Source organism: Nerophis ophidion, linkage group LG06 (genome assembly GCF_033978795.1).
Source record: "Nerophis ophidion isolate RoL-2023_Sa linkage group LG06, RoL_Noph_v1.0, whole genome shotgun sequence".
Taxonomy (NCBI): domain Eukaryota; kingdom Metazoa; phylum Chordata; class Actinopteri; order Syngnathiformes; family Syngnathidae; genus Nerophis; species Nerophis ophidion.
In genome coordinates this window covers 1,590,000-1,617,004 of record NC_084616.1, presented here as the reverse complement: position 1 = coordinate 1,617,004, position 27,005 = coordinate 1,590,000, and the positions used below count along the sequence as shown (strand labels likewise).

The 27,005-nt window shown below is 38.4% G+C and overlaps 1 protein-coding gene and 1 long non-coding RNA gene across 6 annotated transcripts in view; one reads left to right on the top strand and one right to left on the bottom strand.

Annotated features, from left to right (window-relative positions):
• plod1a (procollagen-lysine, 2-oxoglutarate 5-dioxygenase 1a) overlaps positions 1–27,005 on the top strand; it is a 57,292-nt gene that overhangs the window by 28,150 nt on the left and 2,137 nt on the right. For 2 of the 5 annotated variants that reach the window (XM_061902393.1, XM_061902392.1), the window contains exons 13-19: positions 9,582–9,723; positions 9,805–9,918; positions 10,755–10,820; positions 20,386–20,490; positions 20,589–20,735; positions 23,633–23,758; positions 23,927–24,052. In XM_061902393.1, the coding sequence (XP_061758377.1) occupies positions 9,582–9,723; positions 9,805–9,918; positions 10,755–10,820; positions 20,386–20,490; positions 20,589–20,735; positions 23,633–23,758; positions 23,927–24,052 (826 nt within the window). The remainder of the gene's footprint in view (positions 1–9,581; positions 9,724–9,804; positions 9,919–10,754; positions 10,821–20,385; positions 20,491–20,588; positions 20,736–23,632; positions 23,759–23,926; positions 24,053–27,005) is intronic. The other 3 variants (XM_061902395.1, XM_061902396.1, XM_061902397.1) reach the window with 3 other exon arrangements.
• Positions 772–27,005, bottom strand: LOC133554048 (uncharacterized). Its single transcript, XR_009807050.1, has 4 exons — positions 26,924–27,005; positions 2,157–2,338; positions 1,785–1,944; positions 772–1,669 (listed from the first exon to the last, which is right to left on the bottom strand). It is a non-coding gene; the product is annotated as an uncharacterized LOC133554048 (long non-coding RNA).

The following is a 27,005-nucleotide window of genomic DNA, read 5'->3' as shown; positions in this document are numbered from 1 at the left end:
GTTTGATGAGCATTCCTCAACTTTATCAGTATTTATTGCCACCTTTCCCAACTTCTTTGTCACATGTTGCTGGCATCAAATTCTAAAGTTAATGATTATTTGCAAAAAAAAAATCAAGTTTATGAGTTTGAACATGAAATATGTTGTCTTTGTAGCATATTCAACTGAATATGGCTTGAAAAGGATTTGCAAATCATTGTATTCTGTTTATATTTACATCCAACACAATTTCCCAACTCTTATGGAAACGGGGTTTGTAATATGAAAGTGTCATTTTATTTAAAGACCATTCAACATGTAATTGAAGTAGTTCTCCACCACGGCAAAATAAAAGCCACTACACCTTAATGATGAGTTTTATTTATGTGAAAACAAATGTAAGTTATATATGAACGACTATATCCAGCATTTTGACTTGTGACGCACCAAATATGTGCCCGCTGAACAAATTCCCGTAACAGGAAGTTGTGATGCTGTAAGCAACACACACACGATTGTTTGGAACAGAGGTAGCGCGTCTGACATAAACCCACAGACAGCCGTCTACAAAATGTGCAAATAAAAAGAGGACAGTGAAAGCTTTTAAGGCTAGAAAGTCCATCTGGAGCAGCAGTTCCACGCCAGGCTCGCTGCAGCTCTCGCTGTTCTTTACAGATGTCGAAGGATGGAAGTAAAACGACTTAATCAGAATGAGAATACCTTTATTGTCATTGCATGGAAACAACAAAATTGAACAGCAATCCAGCTCAGTGCTTTTAAAACAAGCTACATAAAATAAACATTTAAAAACATATTGCAAAGCAGATCTCTATCAGTTAATCAAGTTGTGAGTGTTCAGGTCAGTGCAGAGTTTAGGGCAACAACAGCTCTGGGATAGAAACTGTTTTTCAGTCTATTTGTCCTTGTTTTGATGCTCTTGTCGCGCCTCCATGAGGGCAAGAGTTCATGGTTGGGATGAGTCCCTGAGGACGCTGTTTGTGTCTCTTATAAGAGATGTGAGAGGACATGCAGTGATCAAGTCCCTGAGGACGCTGTTTGTGTCTCTTATAAGAGATGTGAGAGGACATGCAGTGATCAAGTCCCTGAGGACGCTGTTTGTGTCTCTTATAAGAGATGTGAGAGGACATGCAGTGATCAAGTCCCTGAGGACGCTGTTTGTGTCTCTTATAAGAGATGTGAGAGGACATGCAGTGATCAAGTCCCTGAGGACGCTGTTTGTGTCTCTTATAAGAGATGTGAGAGGACATGCAGTGATGTCATTTCTTTCTCTCTGCCAGCCTGCAGCTAGGAAACCACACAGAAATACCGTAGGTCAGTATTGAGTCAACGGAGCAGCGATAGAAGGACAGCAGCAGGTTATTAACCACATCTATTGTCCTCAGCCTTCTCACAAAATACAGCATTTGCTGAACTTTTTTCTGGAGTTTAGTGGTGTTGCTTTTCCAGGTCATGTTGCTTGAGATGTTCATGCCCAGGAACTTGCACTCGGAGACCCTTTCCAGCTCATCTCCCATGATGTAGATGGGCTGGATCAGCAATGAGCTGATGAGGTAGATGTTGTCATAGTGGTCTGACAGTGCCTTCACCTCTTCTCTATTGGGAGTCTCGTCCCCTTCTGTGATGAGTCCCACCTCTGGAGTATCTTTCACAGGTTTGATGATGGAATTTCCTGGATGGATGGGAATACATTCATGGGTGTAAAAACTGAAGAGCAAGGGGCTCAAAACCCAGCCCTGTGGGGCACCGGTACTGATGCTGAGTGTTGAGGAAAGATGGTGTCTGACCTTCACTGTCTGATGCGGTCTGTTAGAAAGTCCTTGATCCAGTACCAGACCTGTTGAGACAGGCCTAACGCCTGTCCAAACTAAATATGAGTACAGTCTCAATAACAGCAGAAAAAGATGCTGGATTTGTAGCTGGTCGTCTCTAATAAAGAAAAAGTCACTGAAAGGATGGGAAAAAAAGTACTCAATAATACATTGAAAAATAAGCAGCAATAATTACAAAATAGAGAAAATTAAATACGACAAAAAAACATTTAAATACTAATTATATATTTGTTCTGTAATATATGTATAACATTTTTTTAAACCGTCTTGAAGAAAATATAGACATCCTTGTATATTAGGCAAATGATATAATAATGTCCTACTGACCACTCCAGGGGCTTCACGGTGGCAGAGGGGTTAGTGCGTCTGCCTCACAATACGAAGTTCCTGCAGTCCTGGGTTCAAATCCAGGCTCGGGATCTTTCTGTGTGGAGTTTGCATGTTCTCCCCGTGACTGCGTGGGTTCCCTCCGGGTACTCCGGCTTCCTCCCACTTCCAAAGACATGCACCTGGGGATAAGTTGATTGGCAACACTAAAATTGGCCCTAGTGTGTGAATGTGAGTGTGAATGTTGTCTGTCTATCTGTGTTGGCCCTGTGATGAGGTGGCGACTTGTCCAGGGTGTACCCCGCCTTCCGCCCGATTGTAGCTGAGATAGGCGCCAGCGCCCCCCGCGACCCCAAAAAAGGGAATAAGCGGTAGAAAATGGATGGATGGATGACCACTCCAGGAGAAGCATGTTCAACATATAAGATATGTAGTGTTGCATCATGGGATATTGCTCCGATAGCAGCCTTGCTTTACTTGTGCAAAGCTGGACAGTCAACATGTCCTCCAATGAATACACTTTTCTTCTTTTAGTCAAGTCACTTACAGGGTAAGCAATAGGCTACTAGGAGCAAGCGGCTACACAACAGCTAAGCACACAAGCTCGACATACCTAATAATAATAATAGAACAATATAGTAGTTTAAAACAGCACATTTGTCAATGGGATGGGAAGTGAAAAAGTTGTATCGGGACACTCTTAAAGGTAACATTCTTGAACTTTGGTGGCTAAAAGGATCCCCGATCAGAATATTTAAGCTGGTTTAGTCAGGCAGAATGTTGTCACAGCCTGGTAATAATGTCACTAGTATATAAAGTGTCTAATGTTGTCACAGCCTGGTAATAATGTCACTAGTTTATAAAGTGTCTAATGTTGTCACAGCCTGGTAATAATGTCACTAGTATATAAAGTGTCTAATGTTGTCACAGCCTGGTAATAATGTCACTAGTATATAAAGTGTCTAATGTTGTCACAGCCTGGTAATAATGTCACTAGTTTATAAAGTGTCTAATGTTGTCACAGCCTGGTAATAATGTCACTAGTATATAAAGTGTCTAATGTTGTCACAGCCTGGTAATAATGTCACTAGTATATAAAGTGTCTAATGTTGTCACAGCCTGGTAATAATGTCACTAGTATATAAAGTGTCTAATGTTGTCACAGCCTGGTAATAATGTCACCAGTATATAAAGTGTCTAATGTTGTCACAGCCTGGTAATAATGTCACCAGTATATAAAGTGTCTAAAGTTGTCACAGCCTGGTAATAATGTCACTAGTTTATAAAGTGTCTAAAGTTGTCACAGCCTGGTAATAATGTCAGTAGTTTATAAAGTGTCTAATGTTGTCACAGCCTGGTAATAATGTCACTAGTTTATAAAGTGTCTAATGTTGTCACAGCCTGGTAATAATGTCACTAGTTTATAAAGTGTCTAATGTTGTCACAGCCTGGTAATAATGTCACTAGTATATAAAGTGTCTAATGTTGTCACAGCCTGGTAATAATGTCACTAGTATATAAAGTGTCTAATGTTGTCACAGCCTGGTAATAATGTCACTAGTTTATAAAGTGTCTAATGTTGTCACAGCCTGGTAATAATGTCACTAGTTTATAAAGTGTCTAATGTTGTCACAGCCTGGTAATAATGTCACTAGTATATAAAGTGTCTAATGTTGTCACAGCCTGGTAATAATGTCACTAGTATATAAAGTGTCTAATGTTGTCACAGCCTGGTAATAATGTCACCAGTATATAAAGTGTCTAATGTTGTCACAGCCTGGTAATAATGTCACCAGTATATAAAGTGTCTAAAGTTGTCACAGCCTGGTAATAATGTCACTAGTATATAAAGTGTCTAATGTTGTCACAGCCTGGTAATAATGTCACTAGTATATAAAGTGTCTAAAGTTGTCACAGCCTGGTAATAATGTCACCAGTATATAAAGTGTCTAATGTTGTCACAGCCTGGTAATAATGTCACCAGTATATAAAGTGTCTAATGTTGTCACAGCCTGGTAATAATGTCACTAGTATATAAAGTGTCTAATGTTGTCACTGCCTGGTAATAATGTCACCAGTATATAAAGTGTCTAATGTTGTCACAGCCTGGTAATAATGTCACCAGTATATAAAGTGTCTAATGTTGTCACAGCCTGGTAATAATGTCACTAGTATATAAAGTGTCTAATGTTGTCACAGCCTGGTAATAATGTCACTAGTATATAAAGTGTCTAATGTTGTCACAGCCTGGTAATAATGTCACTAGTATATAAAGTGTCTAATGTTGTCACAGCCTGGTAATAATGTCACTAGTATATAAAGTGTCTAAAGTTGTCACAGCCTGGTAATAATGTCACTAGTATATAAAGTGTCTAATGTTGTCACAGCCTGGTAATAATGTCACTAGTATATAAAGTGTCTAATGTTGTCACAGCCTGGTAATAATGTCACTAGTATATAAAGTGTCTAATGTTGTCACAGCCTGGTAATAATGTCACTAGTATATAAAGTGTCTAATGTTGTCACAGCCTGGTAATAATGTCACTAGTATATAAAGTGTCTAATGTTGTCACAGCCTGGTAATAATGTCACTAGTATATAAAGTGTCTAATGTTGTCACAGCCTGGTAATAATGTCACTAGTATATAAAGTGTCTAAAGTTGTCACAGCCTGGTAATAATGTCACTAGTATATAATGTGTCTAATGTCACAGCCTGGTAATAATGTCACCAGTATATAAAGTGTCTAATGTTGTCACAGCCTGGTAATAATGTCACTAGTATATAAAGTGTCTAATGTCACAGCCTGGTAATAATGTCACCAGTATATAAAGTGTCTAATGTTGTCACAGCCTGGTAATAATGTCACTAGTATATAAAGTGTCTAAAGTTGTCACAGCCTGGTAATAATGTCACTAGTATATAAAGTGTCTAATGTTGTCACAGCCTGGTAATAATGTCACTAGTATATAAAGTGTCTAAAGTTGTCACAGCCTGGTAATAATGTCACTAGTATATAAAGTGTCTAATGTTGTCACAGCCTGGTAATAATGTCACTAGTATATAAAGTGTCTAAAGTTGTCACAGCCTGGTAATAATGTCACTAGTATATAAAGTGTCTAAAGTTGTCACAGCCTGGTAATAATGTCACTAGTATATAAAGTGTCTAAAGTTGTCACAGCCTGGTAATAATGTCACTAGTATATAAAGTGTCTAAAGTTGTCACAGCCTGGTAATAATGTCACTAGTATATAAAGTGTCTAAAGTTGTCACAGCCTGGTAATAATGTCACTAGTATATAAAGTGTCTAATGTTGTCACAGCCTGGTAATAATGTCACTAGTATATAAAGTGTCTAAAGTTGTCACAGCCTGGTAATAATGTCACTAGTATATAAAGTGTCTAATGTTGTCACAGCCTGGTAATAATGTCACTAGTATATAAAGTGTCTAATGTTGTCACAGCCTGGTAATAATGTCACTAGTATATAAAGTGTCTAAAGTTGTCACAGCCTGGTAATAATGTCACTAATATATAAAGTGTCTAAAGTTGTCAGTCGAGTAATAATGTCACTAGTATATAAAGTGTCTAATGTTGTCACAGCCTGGTAATAATGTCACTAGTATATAAAGTGTCTAATGTTGTCACAGCCTGGTAATAATGTCACTAGTATATAAAGTGTCTAAAGTTGTCACAGCCTGGTAATAATGTCACTAGTATATACAGTGTCTAATGTTGTCACAGCCTGGTAATAATGTCACTAGTATATAAAGTGTCTAATGTTGTCACAGCCTGGTAATAATGTCACTAGTATATAAAGTGTCTAATGTTGTCACAGCCTGGTAATAATGTCACTAGTATATAAAGTGTCTAATGTTGTCACAGCCTGGTAATAATGTCACTAGTATATAAAGTGTCTAAAGTTGTCAGTCGAGTAATAATGTCACTAGTATATAAAGTGTCTAATGTTGTCACAGCCTGGTAATAATGTCACTAGTATATAAAGTGTCTAATGTTGTCACAGCCTGGTAATAATGTCAATAGTATATAAAGTGTCTAAAGTTGTCACAGCCTGGTAATAATGTCACTAGTATATAAAGTGTCTAAAGTTGTCACAGCCTGGTAATAATGTCACTAGTATATAAAGTGTCTAATGTTGTCACAGCCTGGTAATAATGTCACTAGTATATAAAGTGTCTAAAGTTGTCACAGCCTGGTAATAATGTCACTAGTATATAAAGTGTCTAAAGTTGTCACAGCCTGGTAATAATGTCACTAGTATATAAAGTGTCTAAAGTTGTCACAGCCTGGTAATAATGTCACTAGTATATAAAGTGTCTAAAGTTGTCACAGCCTGGTAATAATGTCACTAGTATATAAAGTGTCTAAAGTTGTCACAGCCTGGTAATAATGTCACTAGTATATAAAGTGTCTAATGTTGTCACAGCCTGGTAATAATGTCACTAGTATATAAAGTGTCTAATGTTGTCACAGCCTGGTAATAATGTCACTAGTATATAAAGTGTCTAATGTTGTCACAGCCTGGTAATAATGTCACTAGTATATAAAGTGTCTAAAGTTGTCACAGCCTGGTAATAATGTCACTAATATATAAAGTGTCTAAAGTTGTCAGTCGAGTAATAATGTCACTAGTATATAAAGTGTCTAATGTTGTCACAGCCTGGTAATAATGTCACTAGTATATAAAGTGTCTAATGTTGTCACAGCCTGGTAATAATGTCACTAGTATATAAAGTGTCTAAAGTTGTCACAGCCTGGTAATAATGTCACTAGTATATACAGTGTCTAATGTTGTCACAGCCTGGTAATAATGTCACTAGTATATAAAGTGTCTAATGTTGTCACAGCCTGGTAATAATGTCACTAGTATATAAAGTGTCTAATGTTGTCACAGCCTGGTAATAATGTCACTAGTATATAAAGTGTCTAATGTTGTCACAGCCTGGTAATAATGTCACTAGTATATAAAGTGTCTAAAGTTGTCAGTCGAGTAATAATGTCACTAGTATATAAAGTGTCTAATGTTGTCACAGCCTGGTAATAATGTCACTAGTATATAAAGTGTCTAATGTTGTCACAGCCTGGTAATAATGTCAATAGTATATAAAGTGTCTAAAGTTGTCACAGCCTGGTAATAATGTCACTAGTATATAAAGTGTCTAATGTTGTCACAGCCTGGTAATAATGTCACTAGTATATAAAGTGTCTAATGTTGTCACAGCCTGGTAATAAAGTCACTAGTATATAAAGTGTCTAATGTTGTCACAGCCTGGTAATAATGTCACTAGTATATAAAGTGTCTAAAGTTGTCACAGCCTGGTAATAATGTCACTAGTATATAAAGTGTCTAATGTTGTCACAGCCTGGTAATAATGTCACTAGTATATAAAGTGTCTAAAGTTGTCACAGCCTGGTAATAATGTCACTAATATATAAAGTGTCTAAAGTTGTCACAGCCTGGTAATAATGTCACTAATATATAAAGTGTCTAATGTTGTCACAGCCTGGTAATAATGTCACTAGTATATAAAGTGTCTAAAGTTGTCACAGCCTGGTAATAATGTCACTAATATATAAAGTGTCTAAAGTTGTCAGTCGAGTAATAATGTCACTAGTATATAAAGTGTCTAATGTTGTCACAGCCTGGTAATAATGTCACTAGTATATAAAGTGTCTAAAGTTGTCACAGCCTGGTAATAATGTCACTAGTATATAAAGTGTCTAATGTTGTCACAGCCTGGTAATAATGTCACTAGTATATAAAGTGTCTAATGTTGTCACAGCCTGGTAATAAAGTCACTAGTATATTAAGTGTCTAATGTTGTCACAGCCTGGTAATAATGTCACTAGTATATAAAGTGTCTAATGTTGTCACAGCCTGGTAATAATGTCACTAGTATATAAAGTGTCTAATGTTGTCACAGCCTGGTAATAATGTCACTAGTATATAAAGTGTCTAATGTTGTCACAGCCTGGTAATAATGTCACTAGTATATAAAGTGTCTAAAGTTGTCACAGCCTGGTAATAATGTTACTAGTATATAAAGTGTCTAATGTTGTCAGTCGAGTAATAATGTCACTAGTATATAAAGTGTCTAAAGTTGTCAGTTGAGTAATAATGTCACTAGTATATAAAGTGTCTAATGTTGTCACAGCCTGGTAATAATGTCACTAGTATATAAAGTGTCTAATGTTGTCACAGCCTGGTAATAATGTCACTAGTATATAAAGTGTCTAAAGTTGTCACAGCCTGGTAATAATGTCACTAGTATATAAAGTGTCTAATTTTGTCACAGCCTGGTAATAATGCCACTATTATATAAAGTGTCTAATGTTGTCACAGCCTGGTAATAATGTCACTAGTATATAAAGTGTCTAATGTTGTCACAGCCTGGTAATAATGTCACTAGTATATAAAGTGTCTAATGTTGTCACAGCCTGGTAATAATGTCACTAGTATATAAAGTGTCTAATGTTGTCACAGCCTGGTAATAATGTCACTAGTATATAAAGTGTCTAAAGTTGTCACAGCCTGGTAATAATGTCACTAGTATATAAAGTGTCTAATTTTGTCACAGCCTGGTAATAATGCCACTAGTATATAAAGTGTCTAATGTTGTCACAGCCTGGTAATAATGTTACTAGTATATAAAGTGTCTAATGTTGTCACAGCCTGGTAATAATGTCACTAGTATATAAAGTGTCTAATGTTGTCACAGCCTGGTAATAATGTCACTAGTATATAAAGTGTCTAATGTTGTCACAGCCTGGTAATAATGTCACTAGTATATAAAGTGTCTAATGTTGTCACAGCCTGGTAATAATGTCACTAGTATATAAAGTGTCTAATGTTGTCACAGCCTGGTAATAATGTCACTAGTATATAAAGTGTCTAAAGTTGTCACAGCCTGGTAATAATGTCACTAGTATATAAAGTGTCTAAAGTTGTCACAGCCTGGTAATAATGTCACTAGTATATAAAGTGTCTAATGTTGTCACAGCCTGGTAATAATGTCACTAGTATATAAAGTGTCTAATGTTGTCACAGCCTGGTAATAATGTCACTAGTATATTAAGTGTCTAATGTTGTCACAGCCTGGTAATAATGTCACTAGTATATAAAGTGTCTAATGTTGTCACAGCCTGGTAATAATGTCACTAGTATATTAAGTGTCTAATGTTGTCACAGCCTGGTAATAATGTCACTAGTATATAAAGTGTCTAATGTTGTCACAGCCTGGTAATAATGTCACTAGTATATAAAGTGTCTAAAGTTGTCACAGCCTGGTAATAATGTCACTAGTATATAAAGTGTCTAATGTTGTCACAGCCTGGTAATAATGTCACTAGTATATAAAGTGTCTAATGTTGTCACAGCCTGGTAATCAAAGTTGTCCTGTTTCCAGGGGAATATGGAATGTTCCGTATGTAACCAGCGTTTACCTGATAAAGGGCAGCGTCCTCCGCTCAGAGCTGTCAGACAAAGATCTATTTGGCTCACCTGCATTGGACCCTGACATGGCTTTTTGTCAACGTGTGAGAAATGAGGTGACTGACATTTAAGCCAAGAGTTCCTCTGGCCTAACCTCAGTCATGAGAAGCAGGAGAAATGTAAAGATGTCTTTGCAGGAAGTCTTCATGTTTGTGACAAACATGCAGACGTTCGGACGCATCCTATCAACAGAAAACTATCAGAGCAGTCATCTTCATAATGATCTGTGGCAGATCTTTGACAATCCTGAGGTAAGAATCACAATCATGTGTTGTTTCAATGCAGGAAAAGTTCACTGCTTGTCTTTGTATTTTACCAGCGTAAAATACAAACATTGTCTTTGCGTGATGTAAGACGTAATGTAAGATGTCTGCTGTCAGCCACTAATAGCCATGGAATGTACTTTATGACTGCTAATGGTTCTGTGAGACTGTGAATGACAGCCATAAACAGCGTTCGTTGTATTTGACAATCATTTTTGTTCAATATGTTGTTTTTTTAAACCACAGCCCGGTGGGGTCTTGCTATGTTTTTTAACCACACATCAGTTGTATTCAGAGCAGGTGTGTGTCCTGGTATTATTACTTTTAAACCCATATAGTTAGGGATATCAAATGATTAATTATTTAATTGCAATAATTTGGAATTGCATTTTGTTCATAGTTAACTCAAAATGGATCACAATTAGTATTTTTCATCATGAATTAGTGTACCCTAGACAGATTAGATTTAAGTTTTTAAAACCATGACCTGACAGTTTTAACTAAATGTTTTTAAAACATGATGTTTTCCAAACAGCTCCCAACACAGGACATTAATAGGCTTTTAAAGACCACTTCAAAAACCTAGCTGCAGTGCATTGATGTCTTGTCAGACTTTGCAAGAAGAGAGAATGTGTGTTCCTGCTGTAGGAGCACTTGCAGTCAGAGTAGAGGAGCTACACTTCTTTGATTGGATGCCAGTTTCATGCTTTATAATACAAAATGTGGATCATCGGGAGAGTGCTTTGAGTGTCAAAGATGTTTGCTAATGTGTGATATTTCTCTGAATAGGTGCTTCTTGTACCATCTTTTGTGTTTTGTTTCAGGATTGGCAGGAGCGATACATTCATGAAAACTACACTCGCATCATGAAAGATAAACTCATTCTAACTGTAAGTTGCTTAAAGAGATTTTCAATTCTAGCAAATGTTCTCCACTTGTCTTGTCTAAACTGTTTTAGTTATCAAAGGCTTTTGAGTTTGACTAACAACTATTATGTCACCGTACTAACAACTATTATGTCACCGTACTAACATCGTACTAACAACTATTATGTCACCGTACTAACATCGTACTAACAACTATTATGTCACCGTACTAACATCGTACTAACAACTATTATGTCACCGTACTAACATCGTACTAACAACTATTATGTCACCGTACTAACAACTATTATGTCACCGTACTAACAACTATTATGTCACCGTACTAACATCGTACTAACAACTATTATGTCACCGTACTAACATCGTACTAACAACTATTATGTCACCGTACTAACATCGTACTAACAACTATTATGTCACCGTACTAACAACTATTATGTCACCGTACTAACATCGTACTAACAACTATTATGTCACCGTACTAACATCGTACTAACAACTATTATGTCACCGTACTAACATCGTACTAACAACTATTATGTCACCGTACTAACATCGTACTAACAACTATTATGTCACCGTACTAATATCGTACTAACAACTATTATGTCACCGTACTAACAACTATTATGTCACCGTACTAACAACTATTATGTCACCGTACTAACAACTATTATGTCACCGTACTAACATCGTACTAACAACTATTATGTCACCGTACTAACATCGTACTAACAACTATTATGTCACCGTACTAACATCGTACTAACAACTATTATGTCACCGTACTAACATCGTACTAACAACTATTATGTCACCGTACTAACAACTATTATGTCACCGTACTAACAACTATTATGTCACCGTACTAACATCGTACTAACAACTATTATGTCACCGTACTAACATCGTACTAACAACTATTATGTCACCGTACTAACATCGTACTAACAACTATTATGTCACCGTACTAACAACTATTATGTCACCGTACTAACATCGTACTAACAACTATTATGTCACCGTACTAACATCGTACTAACAACTATTATGTCACCGTACTAACATCGTACTAACAACTATTATGTCACCGTACTAACATCGTACTAACAACTATTATGTCACCGTACTAATATCGTACTAACAACTATTATGTCACCGTACTAACAACTATTATGTCACCGTACTAACAACTATTATGTCACCGTACTAACAACTATTATGTCACCGTACTAACATCGTACTAACAACTATTATGTCACCGTACTAACATCGTACTAACAACTATTATGACACCGTACTAACATCGTACTAACAACTATTATGTCACCGTACTAACATCGTACTAACAACTATTATGTCACCGTACTAACATCGTACTAACAACTATTATGTCACCGTACTAATATCGTACTAACAACTATTATGTCACCGTACTAACAACTATTATGTCACCGTACTAACAACTATTATGTCACCGTACTAACATCGTACTAACAACTATTATGTCACCGTACTAACATCGTACTAACAACTATTATGTCACCGTACAAACATCGTACTAACAACTATTATGTCACCGTACTAACAACTATTATGTCACCGTACTAACATCGTACTAACAACTATTATGTCACCGTACTAACATTGTACTAACAACTATTATGTCACCGTACTAACATCGTACTAACAACTATTATGACACCGTACTAACATCGTACTAACAACTATTATGACACCGTACTAACATCGTACTAACAACTATTATGTCACCGTACTAACATCATACTAACAACTATTATGTCACCGTACTAACATCGTACTAACAACTATTATGACACCGTACTAACATCGTACTAACAACTATTATGTCACCGTACTAACATCGTACTAACAACTATTATGTCACCGTACTAACATCGTACTAACAACTATTATGTCACCGTACTAACATTGTACTAACAACTATTATGTCACCGTACTAACATTGTACTAACAACTATTATGTCACCGTACTAACATCGTACTAACAACTATTATGACACCGTACTAACATCGTACTAACAACTATTATGTCACCGTACTAACATCGTACTAACAACTATTATGTCACCGTACTAACATCGTACTAACAACTATTATGTCACCGTACTAACATCGTACTAACAACTATTATGTCACCGTACTAACATCGTACTAACAACTATTATGTCACCGTACTAACATCGTACTAACAACTATTATGTCACCGTACTAACATCGTACTAACAACTATTATGTCACCGTACTAACAATGTGCTAACAACTATTATGTCATCGTACTAACATCGTACTAACAACTATTATGTCACCGTACTAACATCGTACTAACAACTATTATGTCACCGTACTAACATCGTACTAACAACTATTATGTCACCGTACTAACATCGTACTAACAACTATTATGTCACCGTACTAACATCGTACTAACAACTATTATGTCACCGTACTAACATCGTACTAACAACTATTATGTCACCGTACTAACATCGTACTAACAACTATTATGTCACCGTACTAACATCGTACTAACAACTATTATGTCACCGTACTAACAATGTGCTAACAACTATTATGTCATCGTACTAACATCGTACTAACAACTATTATGTCACCGTACTAACATCGTACTAACAACTATTATGTCACCGTACTAACATCGTACTAACAACTATTATGTCACCGTACTAACATCGTACTAACAACTATTATGTCACCGTACTAACATCGTACTAACAACTATTATGTCACCGTACTAACATCGTACTAACAACTATTATGTCACCGTACTAACATCGTACTAACAACTATTATGTCACCGTACTAACATCGTACTAACAACTATTATGTCACCGTACAAGACAATGTACTAGAAGATACCAATAGAAGGTCCAGGGACCTTTAATGTATTATTTATTTAAAGGCCTACTGAAATGAGATGTTCTTATTTAAACGGGGCTAGCAGCTCCATTCTATGTGTCATACTTCATCATATTGACATATTTTAGCTGGAAAGGATTTAGTAGAGAACATCCACCATAAAGTTGGCAACCTTTGGTGCTGATAAAAAAGCCTTGTCTGTACCGGAAGTAGCAGACGATGACATCACAAGTGTGAGAGCTCCTCACATTGTTTTTAATGGGAGCCTCCAGCAGCAAGAGCTATTCGGACCGAGAAAACGACAATTTCCCCATTAATTTGAGCGAGGATGAAAAATTTGTGGATAATGATATTGATAGCGAAGGACTAGAAAAAAAAAAAAAAAGTCAATTGCATGTGGATGGATTCAGATGTTTTTAGACACATTTACTAGGATAGTTCTGGGAAATCCCTTATCTTTCTATTGTGTTGCTAGTGTTTTAGTGAGACTAAATAGTACCTGATAGTCGGAGGGGTGTGTCCACGGGTCTCTTGAGGCCAGTGTCTGAGGGAAGTTGACGGCAGATACAAGGACGGCGCAAGCTCCACAGATCTCCAGTAAGAGGGCGACTTTTTACCACAATTTTCTCACCGAAACCTTCCAGTTGACAAGTGGTCAGGAACCATGTTTGCTTGACCGCTCTGATCCATAGTAAAGTTTCACCTCCGGGAATTTTAAACAAGGAATCACCGTGTGTTTGTGTGGCTAAAGGCTAAAGCTTCTCAACTCCATCTTTCTACTTTGATTTCTCCAATATTAATGGAACAAACTGCAAAAGATTCAGCAACACAGATGTCCAAAATACTGTTTAATTGCGAGATGAAAATGGACGACTTTTAGCTGCAAATAATGCTGGGCTAATATTTCCTGACAGTCCGTGACGTCACGCGCCCGCGTCATCATAAGCGTCATCATATGCGTCATCATATGCGTCATCATAAGCGTCATCATAAGCGTCATCATATGCGTCATCATAAGCGTCATCATAAGCGTCATCATAAGCGTCATCATAAGCGTCATCATATGCGTCATCATAAGCGTCATCATAAGCGTCATCATAAGCGTCATCATAAGCGTCATCATAAGCGTCATCATAAGCGTCATCATAAGCGTCATCATAAGCGTCATCATAAGCGTCATCATAAGCGTCATCATAAGCGTCATCATAAGCGTCATCATAAGCGTCATCATATGCGTCATCATAAGCGTCATCATAAGCGTCATCATAAGCGTCATCATAAGCGTCATCATAAGCGTCATCATAAGCGTCATCATATGCGTCATCATAAGCGTCATCATAAGCGTCATCATAAGCGTCATCATAAGCGTCATCATAAGCGTCATCATAAGCGTCATCATAAGCGTCATCATAAGCGTCATCATAAGCGTCATCATAAGCGTCATCATATGCGTCATCATAAGCGTCATCATAAGCGTCATCATAAGCGTCATCATAAGCGTCATCATAAGCGTCATCATAAGCGTCATCATAAGCGTCATCATAAGCGTCATCATAAGCGTCATCATAAGCGTCATCATATGCGTCATCATAAGCGTCATCATAAGCGTCATCATAAGCGTCATCATAAGCGTCATCATAAGTGTCATCATAAGCGTCATAAGTGTCATCATAAGCGTCATCATAAGCGTCATCATAAGCGTCATCATAAGCGTCATCATAAGCGTCATCATAAGCGTCATCATAAGCGTCATCATAAGCGTCATCATAAGCGTCATCATAAGCGTCATCATATGCGTCATCATAAGCGTCATCATAAGCGTCATCATAAGCGTCATCATAAGCGTCATCATAAGCGTCATCATAAGCGTCATCATAAGCGTCATCATAAGCGTCATCATAAGCGTCATCATATGCGTCATCATAAGCGTCATCATAAGCGTCATCATAAGCGTCATCATAAGCGTCATCATAAGTGTCATCATAAGCGTCATAAGTGTCATCATAAGCGTCATCATAAGCGTCATCATAAGCGTCATCATAAGCGTCATCATAAGCGTCATCATAAGCGTCATCATAAGCGTCATCATAAGCGTCATCATAAGCGTCATCATAAGCGTCATCATAAGCGTCATCATATGCGTCATCATAAGCGTCATCATAAGCGTCATCATAAGCGTCATCATAAGCGTCATCATAAGCGTCATCATAAGTGTCATCATAAGCGTCATAAGTGTCATCATAAGCGTCATCATAAGCGTCATCATAAGCGTCATCATATGCGTCATCATAAGCGTCATCACAAGCGTCATCATAAGCGTCATCATAAGCGTCATCATATGCGTCATCATATGCGTCATCATAAGCGTCATCATAAGCGTCATCATAAGCGTCATCATAAGCGTCATCATAAGCGTCATCATAAGCGTCATCATAAGCGTCATCATAAGCGTCATCATAAGCGTCATCATAAGCGTCATCATAAGCGTCATCATAAGCGTCATCATAAGCGTCATCATATGCGTCATCATAAGCGTCATCATAAGCGTCATCATAAGCGTCATCATAAGCGTCATCATAAGCGTCATCATAAGCGTCATCATAAGCGTCATCATATGCGTCATCATAAGCGTCATCATAAGCGTCATCATAAGCGTCATCATAAGCGTCATCATAAGCGTCATCATAAGCGTCATCATAAGCGTCATCATATGCGTCATCATAAGCGTCATCATAAGCGTCATCATAAGCGTCATCATAAGCGTCATCATAAGCGTCATCATAAGTGTCATCATAAGCGTCATCATAAGCGTCATCATAAGTGTCATCATAAGTGTCATCATAAGCCTCATCATAAGCGTCATCATAAGCGTCATCATAAGCGTCATCATAAGTGTCATCATAAGCGTCATCATAAGCGTCATCATAGGCGTCATCATAGGCGTCATCATAAGCGTCATCATAAGCGTCATCATAAGCGTCATCATAAGCGTCATCATAAGCGTCATCATAAGCGTCATCATAAGCGTCATCATAAGCCTCGTCATAAGCCTCGTCATAAGCGTCGTCATAAGCGTCGTCATAAGAGTCGTCATAAGCGTCGTCATAAGCGTCATCATAAGCGTCATAAGTGTCATCATAGGCGTCATCATAAGCGTCATAAGTGTCATCATAAGCGTCATCATAAGCGTCATCATAGGCGTCATCATAGGCGTCATCATAAGCGTCATCATAAGCGTCATCATAAGCGTCATCATAAGCGTCATCATAAGCGTCATCATAAGCGTCATCATAAGCGTCATCATAAGCGTCATCATAAGCGTCATCATGAGCCTCATCATGAGCGTCATCATGAGCGTCATCATAAGCGTCATCATAAGCGTCATCATAAGCGTCATCATAAGCGTCATCATAAGCGTCATCATAAGCGTCATCATAAGCGTCATCATAAGCGTCATCATAAGCGTCATCATAAGCGTCATCATAAGCGTCATCATAAGCGTCATCATAGGCGTCATCATAGGCGTCATCATAAGCGTCATCATAAGCGTCATCATAAGCGTCATCATAAGCGTCATCATAAGCGTCATCATAAGCGTCATCATAAGCGTCATCATAAGCGTCGTCATAAGCCTCGTCATAAGCGTCGTCATAAGCGTCGTCATAAGCGTCGTCATAAGCGTCGTCATAAGCGTCGTCATAAGCGTCGTCATAAGCGTCATCATAAGCGTCATCATAAGCGTCATCATAAGCGTCATCATAAGCGTCATCATAAGCGTCATCATAAGCGTCGTCATAAGCGTCGTCATAAGCGTCGTCATAAGCCTCGTCATAAGCGTCGTCATAAGCGTCGTCATAAGCGTCGTCATAAGCGTCGTCATAAGCGTCGTCATAAGCGTCGTCATAAGCGTCGTCATAAGCCTCGTCATAAGCCTCGTCATAAGCGTCATCATAAGCCTCATCATAAGCGTCATCATAAGCGTCATCATAAGCGTCATCATAAGCGTCATCATAAGCGTCATCATAAGCGTCATCATAAGCGTCATCATAAGCGTCATCATAAGCGTCATCATAAGCGTCATCATAAGCGTCGTCATAAGCGTCATCATAAGCCTCATCATAAGCGTCATCATAAGCGTCATCATAAGCGTCATCATAAGCGTCATCATAAGCGTCATCATAAGCGTCATCATAAGCGTCATCATAAGCGTCATCATAAGCGTCGTCATAAGCGTCGTCATAAGCGTCGTCATAGGCGTCGTCATAGGCGTCGTCATAAGCGTCATCATAAGCGTCATCATATGCGTCATCATAAGCGTCATCATAAGCGTCATCATAAGCGTCATCATAAGCGTCATCATAAGCGTCATCATAAGCGTCATCATAAGCGTCATCATAAGCGTCATCATAAGCGTCATCATAAGCGTCATCATAAGCGTCATCATAAGCGTCATCATAAGCGTCATCATAAGCGTCGTCATAAGCGTCATCATAAGCCTCATCATAAGCGTCATCATAAGCGTCATCATAAGCGTCATCATAAGCGTCATCATAAGCGTCATCATAAGCGTCATCATAAGCGTCATCATAAGCGTCATCATAAGCGTCGTCATAAGCGTCGTCATAAGCGTCGTCATAGGCGTCGTCATAGGCGTCGTCATAAGCGTCATCATAAGCGTCATCATATGCGTCATCATAAGCGTCATCATAAGCGTCATCATAAGCGTCATCATAAGCGTCATCATAAGCGTCATCATAAGCGTCATCATAAGCGTCATCATAAGCGTCATCATAAGCGTCATCATAAGCGTCATCATATGCGTCATCATAAGCGTCATCATAAGCGTCATCATAAGTGTCATCATAAGCGTCATCATATGCGTCATCATAAGCGTCATCATAAGCGTCATCATATGCGTCATCATAAGCGTCATCATAAGTGTCATCATAAGCGTCATCATAAGCGTCGTCATAGGCGTCGTCATAAGCGTCGTCATAAGCGTCATCATAAGCGTCATCATAAGCGTCATCATAAGCGTCATCATAAGCGTCATCATAAGCGTCATCATAAGCGTCATCATAAGCGTCATCATAAGCGTCATCATAAGCGTCATCATAAGCGTCATCATATGCGTCATCATAAGCGTCATCATAAGCGTCATCATAAGTGTCATCATAAGCGTCATCATATGCGTCATCATAAGCGTCATCATAAGCGTCATCATAAGCGTCATCATAAGCGTCATCATAAGCGTCATCATAAGCGTCATCATAAGCGTCATCATAAGTGTCATCATAAGTGTCATCATAAGCCTCATCATAAGCGTCATCATAAGCGTCATCATAAGCGTCATCATAAGCGTCATCATAAGCGTCATCATAAGCGTCATCATAAGCGTCATCATAGGCGTCATCATAGGCGTCATCATAAGCGTCATCATAAGCGTCATCATAAGCGTCATCATAAGCGTCATCATAAGCGTCATCATAAGCGTCATCATAAGCGTCATCATAAGCCTCGTCATAAGCCTCGTCATAAGCGTCGTCATAAGCGTCGTCATAAGCGTCATCATAAGCGTCATCATAAGCGTCATCATAAGCGTCATCATAAGCGTCATCATAAGCGTCATCATAAGCGTCATCATAAGCGTCATCATAAGCGTCATCATAAGCGTCATCATAAGCGTCATCATATGCGTCATCATAAGCGTCATCATAAGCGTCATCATAAGCGTCGTCATAAGCGTCATCATAAGCGTCATAAGTGTCATCATAGGCGTCATCATAAGCGTCATAAGTGTCATCATAAGCGTCATCATAAGCGTCATCATAGGCGTCATCATAGGCGTCATCATAAGCGTCATCATAAGCGTCATCATAAGCGTCATCATAAGCGTCATCATAGGCGTCATCATAGGCGTCATCATAAGCGTCATCATAAGCGTCATCATAAGCGTCATCATAAGCGTCATCATAAGCGTCATCATAAGCGTCATCATAAGCGTCATCATAAGCCTCGTCATAAGCCTCGTCATAAGCGTCGTCATAAGCGTCGTCATAAGCGTCGTCATAAGCGTCGTCATAAGCGTCATCATAAGCGTCATAAGTGTCATCATAGGCGTCATCATAAGCGTCATAAGTGTCATCATAAGCGTCATCATAAGCGTCATCATAGGCGTCATCATAGGCGTCATCATAAGCGTCATCATAAGCGTCATCATAAGCGTCATCATAAGCGTCATCATAAGCGTCATCATAAGCGTCATCATAAGCGTCGTCATAAGCGTCGTCATAGGCGTCGTCATAAGCGTCGTCATAAGCGTCATCATAAGCGTCATCATAAGCGTCATCATAAGCGTCATCATAAGCGTCATCATTCCGTGACGTTTTCAACAAGTAACTCCGCGGGAAATATAAAACTGCAATTTATTAATACTAAAGCGGGTGTATTGTCATGTGTTGCAAAGTTAATATTTCATCATTGATATATAAACTATCAGAATATTGTCATGTGTTGCAAAGTTAATATTTCATCACTGATATATAAACTATCAGACTAGTGGTGACTTTCAGTAGGCCTTTAAAAATGTTGAATTTGCCAAATAAAATGTCCCTCAGTGGTCCAACCTCCACTGTGTGTTCCCCAGCCCTGCCCTGACGTATACTGGTTTCCAATCTTCTCCGATATGGCTTGCGACCACCTGGTTGAAGAAATGGAACACTTTGGACAGTGGTCAGGAGGCGCTAATGTGGTAAGCTTGACTTTTTCTTTGCATGTTGATCACTAACAAATGTAGATGATGTGATCCTGTCCCATTGAGTGAATAAGTGGATTGTTTGTGGCTGCCAGGACACCAGAATCCAAGGTGGCTATGAGAACGTCCCCACGATCGACATCCACCTCAAGCAGGTCAACTTTGACAAGGAATGGCAGAAGTTCTTACTGGACTACGTTGCACCGATAACAGAGAAGATGTACCCTGGTTACTACACCAAGGTAAGACCCGTTTGGAAGATAGAAATAAGTCACTCGGGGGTCGGACAGAAACTTGAGGAAGCAGCAAGAAAGAGGCTGGGGTTTGCATTGGAGTCTGACATCTTGCATCTGGAATGACGGGTCAGAAAAGTTCCAGGACTTTTGCTATTAGGGATGCACACACAATCTAGAAAATGTTTTGCCACTGATCCGAGTCCTGGGGTCCGTTGGATTCACGTCAAATCCAACGGTGCCTGGGTTCCACGTGACATCACTTGGCGATCACTCCAGTAGCACTGAGAGCCAAACTACTCTCTGTCAGGGGTGTCCAAACTTTTTGACTTGGCATTGGGCTAAATGAATTTGGCAGGGGGCCGAAAATATGTATATATATATATATATATATATATATATATATATATATATATATATGTAGGTGTGGGAAAAATCACAAGACTACTTCATCTCTACAGAACTGTTTCATGAGGGGTTTCCTCAATCATCAGGAGATATATATATATATATATATATATATATATATATATATATGTATATTTAAATGAAAATATATAATTGGATAGTAATTATATGTGAAAGACTTCTACCTTGTTGACTAGCATGACGACCTCCTTTCATAATCACAAATATCAAGCAGCTAAAATGTACCAAAGGTCAAGTGTGGAGAGAGTTTTGTGCATTTTTCCCAGCATGCATTGTAAAGGATTTAAATGGAGGCCATTTTAATGTTGTTACGGTGCTTGGACATTTTTACAACATCCACAAAGTTCAGGAAGCAGCTTTTGTTACGTGCGACCATGTGTGTTGACTTTTTGTGTGGGGTGCATTTTTTATGGCATCGTGACTAAAGAAGGTGGTTTGATTGAATCAAAGGTAAATGCTTTTTCTTGTCTTTGCCCTTCAAGAACAATTCATGATCATTTACCCAAATGACTCACGTTATTCATAAGATGGCAGCAAATGTGCAGCAATTGGTTTGTCAAATAATTTGTATTCATTTGAAAACTGGCCAGATTCCTTATGAAGTCAACTCCTGACAAAGTGAAGACAGGCTGTAGTTTGGACACGCCCCCTCAGAGGAAATGTTCAATGCCAACAAAGCATTGGACTCAAAAAACGCTCAAATCTTAAGTAAAGTAAGGCTACACTTTTCCAAAAATGTGCTAAATTGACTCAAATCTACATTGGCTTTGTTATTGACATGCTACTGATTAGCATTAGCAATTTACCTGCAGATTTCAACACCTCCACATGTTCATGAAGACTACAACTAACCTGCACGTTACCTTCAAACAGCTGGTGCCTAAAAGGTAGAGTATGAACACTTTTTAGAGCACAACATAAGAGTAGCTTTATCCAAAACTGAAGGGAGGAGCCATCAACTAAACGATACTGCCAGCTAATGTCTAATTGAGATTTACAAATGTGATAATAAAACAACTATACGATACTGCCAGCTAATGTCTAATTGAGATCTACAAATGTGATAATAAAACAACTAAACGATACTGCCAGCTAATGTCTAATTGAGATCTACAAATGTGATAATAAAACAACTATACGATACTGCCAGCTAATGTCTAATTGAGATCTACAAATGTGATAATAAAACAACTATACGATACTGCCAGCTAATGTCTAATTGAGATCTACAAATGTGATAATAAAACAACTATACGATACTGCCAGCTAATGTCTAATTGAGATCTACAAATGTGATACTAAAACAACTATACGATACTGCCAGCTAATGTCTAATTGAGATCTACAAATGTGATAATAAAACAACTATACGATACTGCCAGCTAATGTCTAATTGAGATCTACAAATGTGATAATAAAACAACTATACGATACTGCCAGCTAATGTCTAATTGAGATCTACAAATGTGATAATAAAACAACTATACGATACTGCCAGCTAACGTCTAATTGAGATCTACAAATGTGATAATAAAACAACTATACGATACTGCCAGCTAACGTCTAATTGAGATCTACAAACGTGATAATAAAACAACTATACGATACTGCCAGCTAACGTCTAATTGAGATCTACAAATGTGATAATAAAACAACTATACGATACTGCCAGCTAATGTCTAATTGAGATCTACAAATGTGATAATAAAACAACTATACGATACTGCCAGCTAACGTCTAATTGAGATCTACAAATGTGATAATAAAACAACTATACGATACTGCCAGCTAATGTCTAATTGAGATCTACAAATGTGATAATAAAACAAGAAAAACAACTGGACAGCAGCTCATTTTAAATAACATTTTTGATTGTATTATCAAAAACAATTGATATTCATCAAGAAGTGAAGTGAATTATATTTATATAGCGCTTTTCTCTAGTGACTCAAAGCGCTTTACATAGTGAAAACCCAATACAAATATCTGTTCAAATATACAGGTTGCACATCCATACTTAGTACACACCAGCTGTTTGACAGCATCTGCAGGTGTTAAAGTGACTAATGCTAACTAATCAGTAGCATGTATATGACATGCTAACTAATCAGTAGCATGTATATGACATGCTAACTAATCAGTAGCATGTATATGACATGCTAACTAATCAGTAGCATGTATATGAGATGCTAACTAATCAGTAGCATGTATATGACATGCTAATCAGTCTTACTTTGGAGAGAATAAAGGTGTGAGCACCTGACACAAAGTTGAAGTTTTGGGAAAGATGTTAAGGGAAGGTGAAAAGCTGTAAATTTCGTCCTGGAACTTTGGGAAAGATGTTAAGGGAAGGTGAAAAGCTGCAAATCCCGTCCTGGAACTTCCCTGAGGCGCTGGTTCCGAGAGAAGCAGCTGAGCTCCAAGAAGGTCCACTTTGTTGGTTCTGTCCTGTTCTGCTGACAGCCTTCTTCTTGCAGTGTTCCACTCCCTTGAACTTCGTGGTGAGGTACAAACCAGACGAGCAGCCCCTGCTCGAGCCTCACCATGACGCCTCCACATTCACTATAAACATTGCTCTCAACAGCAAAGAGGTTGACTACCAGGTAAATGTGGGAGCAGCAGGACGTGATGATGATGATGATGATGGTGATGTGCAGCACTCTCTGCTTGTCCTCCTGCGTCTGTGAGCCCGGATGATGCTTGGCCAGGTCCAGTGGCTTCCATCTCAACGCTTGCATGACTTTCCTCCTTTCTTCTGTCTTTTCTTGCAGGCTGACTTTGACCTGGCCTTTGTAGTTAGATACAAGCCAGACGAGCAGCCATTTTTGCGGCCGCATCACGACGCCTCCACATTCACTATAAACATTGCACTCAATGAGCGGGGCCTCCATTACCAGGTGAGTGGCACGGCGGGAACATCACACCCTCAAGCAAAGTGGGCCCACGTACACGCACTTTAATGAAATATGAGAAGAAAGTTTAGACATGGAGGTTCATTTCCACTCAGTTTGTTTGACATGGAAAGCAGCGTTTCTGCAAGTCTGATTTCATGCAACTTCAAACTATTGTCGTCAAAAGCAGGGCTTCTCAACCTTTTTCACCTCGCACTGAATTAGTCATCTCACTCTTCATTTCATTCATATTCAATATTTATATCTAAACTGCTCCCATAATATGAACCCATGTGTTAATCACAAAGATGTTGATAAGTCGAGCACATGAAGCTAAGAAATACAAACCACTGCATAACAACACATAAAAAGGGACTGACAATACAATTATCCATCCATTTCCTACCGCTTGTCCCTTTTGGGTTGGCGGGGGGTACTGGAGCCTATCTCGGCCGCATTCAGGCGGAAGGCGGGGTGCACCCTGGACAAGTCGCCACCTCATCACAGGGCCAACACAGTTATGTCGTGCGAATATAAATCAACTAAATTAAAAATAGATATGTTTCCTTTCCTAAACTGTCAATAAAACTAAAGTGCAAATGAGAATACTGCTTCGCCACTTGAGTCATAGTTTTTGCGCTTAAGAAACTTCTCACTGACTTTTGGACTTCTTCTGTTAGTTTGATCTTGTCATTACTGCCACAAGTGGTGGGAAAGTGTATTACCACTGCAGCCACAATAAATTCAAGTTCAAGTACCAAGGATTGTGTCACACACACACATTAGGTGTGGTGGAATTATTCTCTGCATTTGACCCATCACCCTTGATCACCCCCTGGGAGGTGAGGGGAGCAGTGAGCAGCATGGGCCTGGCCCTATGGTTAAGGAACACTGGTCAGACTCAAAAGTATACAAATCTTCTGAGTCTGGACAAGATTGTAAGCGTTTGACAACAATAATAATGTTGAATAGTTGACATTGAGGGTGTCCGAATGAAGCACTAATGTAATCCTGATATGTAAGAATAACGATGCAAGTAACTTTTCCAAACACAATCAACATACGTTTCCATTACTGTTGTATTTTAACCAAAGTAGGTCAATAACTTATTGATCCTCAATAAAAACATTCAAACATCAAAAACATTTCCACAGTGTTTTTTTTTTTTTACACTGATTTTTTATAGACTGATTTTTGTCTTTTTATGCAGCAAATTTTAAAACAAAGTATTTTAACAAACTGAATTTTTAAACTCGCTCATTTTGCTCACCCATATTTAAACTGTCAGCATCGGAAATTCAGATCAGAAAATTCAACTGCAATATATTGAGTGACACAAATGAACCTCCATACCAGACAGAAAAAGACCAATAAGTTGTTCATTTCCCTGATTAAAAGTGGATGTCCACTAAGACCGGCATGTCCATCACATTTCTGATGTTTCACACGTTTTCATTCCACTTGTTGTCAATTCCACATGTGTGACTTTGTCCACTTTTGCATGGCCCGTCTGTTTGAAGAATGAATATAAAAGCAAAGAGCTTTTTTTTTTTCTTGTTGCATCCATGAAGTTCCTCTCCGTCATGTCGGCCTTCTGCTATTTGTCCATTTGTGACGCTGAGGTTATTCTACACATTCCTTTTGTTGACTTACCACCATTTAAGTTGCCTTTTATCCGACACATTTGTTTTTAGTTATTAAAGATGCTCCTCTGTGGTAATAATTGATAAATACAGGTTAAAGTCATAACTGTTCATTCAGTTGTTTTTTCATGAATAGGAATTAAAAAACAATTGTTTTATTTGAGTTTCGTTTTGAAATGGAAAAAAAGAGAGAAACAAAGCGTTTCAATGAGTAATGACAACATGTAAAAAAATGTCAGTTTGATTTCATATTTCACGTAACAAAAATGTAATTCAGCAGTCAGCACAAACGACAGCGCAGTAGTTGACTTTTTTAAAGACCGGAGTTGTCCTGTGCTTATTTATAGAAATATGCTGATCTATAATCATATGGGCTTTTGGAGGCGGAACACAAAACCACGCCGCACGACAATCACTTTACATTTCTGCAAAATGGTCATTTTCTTTTTTGTTATATGAAATATAAAATGCAAAACAAGTTTTTTGATCTGGCTTTTTGAGACTTAAAATTCAAATAAATCAATTATTTTTTGTTTTTCACTCGCCATTCATGAAAAGATATACTGACCTGTCAACCTTACTGTTCTGTAATCCTGCTTTCTTGCTCCCTTCAAACAATCTACAAAATATCATTTTGGTTATTTTTGGCATTGAAGTGAGGTAACTTCATTTTTTGCATTGCAATTTTTTGTGCTGAATTTTTCCTACATCAAATTATGCTGACAGTTTTCTTGAAGAAAATTGTGTGAACACAATTTGTGGGTTGAAAAAATCTATTAGTTGAAATACAGACAGTGTTTGAACATTCAGTGTAAAAGAAGAAATATTCATCGCTACATTTAATGTTTGACTTTTGAAGTATTTTTGCTCTGAATTTGTTTTACACTATTTTAACTGACTGAACTTTTAAACACACGGTTTGCCCACATTTTTGTCTTCAATGAAAAAAATTCAGTTCACCGAATTGAAACGCCAAAAATGAGGTGGAAAAAAGCTTTTGTAATAAAGTCCCAAACTAAGCACTGCTGCAACGACTGCGGGCTTCGGCTCCGCTCGGCTCCGCTCGGCTCCGCTCGGCAACACTCGGGCGTGTGCGAGTCACGTGGTCACGTGCTACACCCAATCAATCAAATCAACAGCGCTAGAGACGCATAAACAATTGGAAAGCAATAATTCTTCTCCGCCTTGACTACACAATGTGTGTGAAGAGGAATAGGAGACGTATTAAGCTTACCTGGACACACTTCTCAGGTGAACTTTCGAACATGGAGCAGGAAACTGCAACGTAGGAGGCGGGACCAACACGTGGAAGGAGG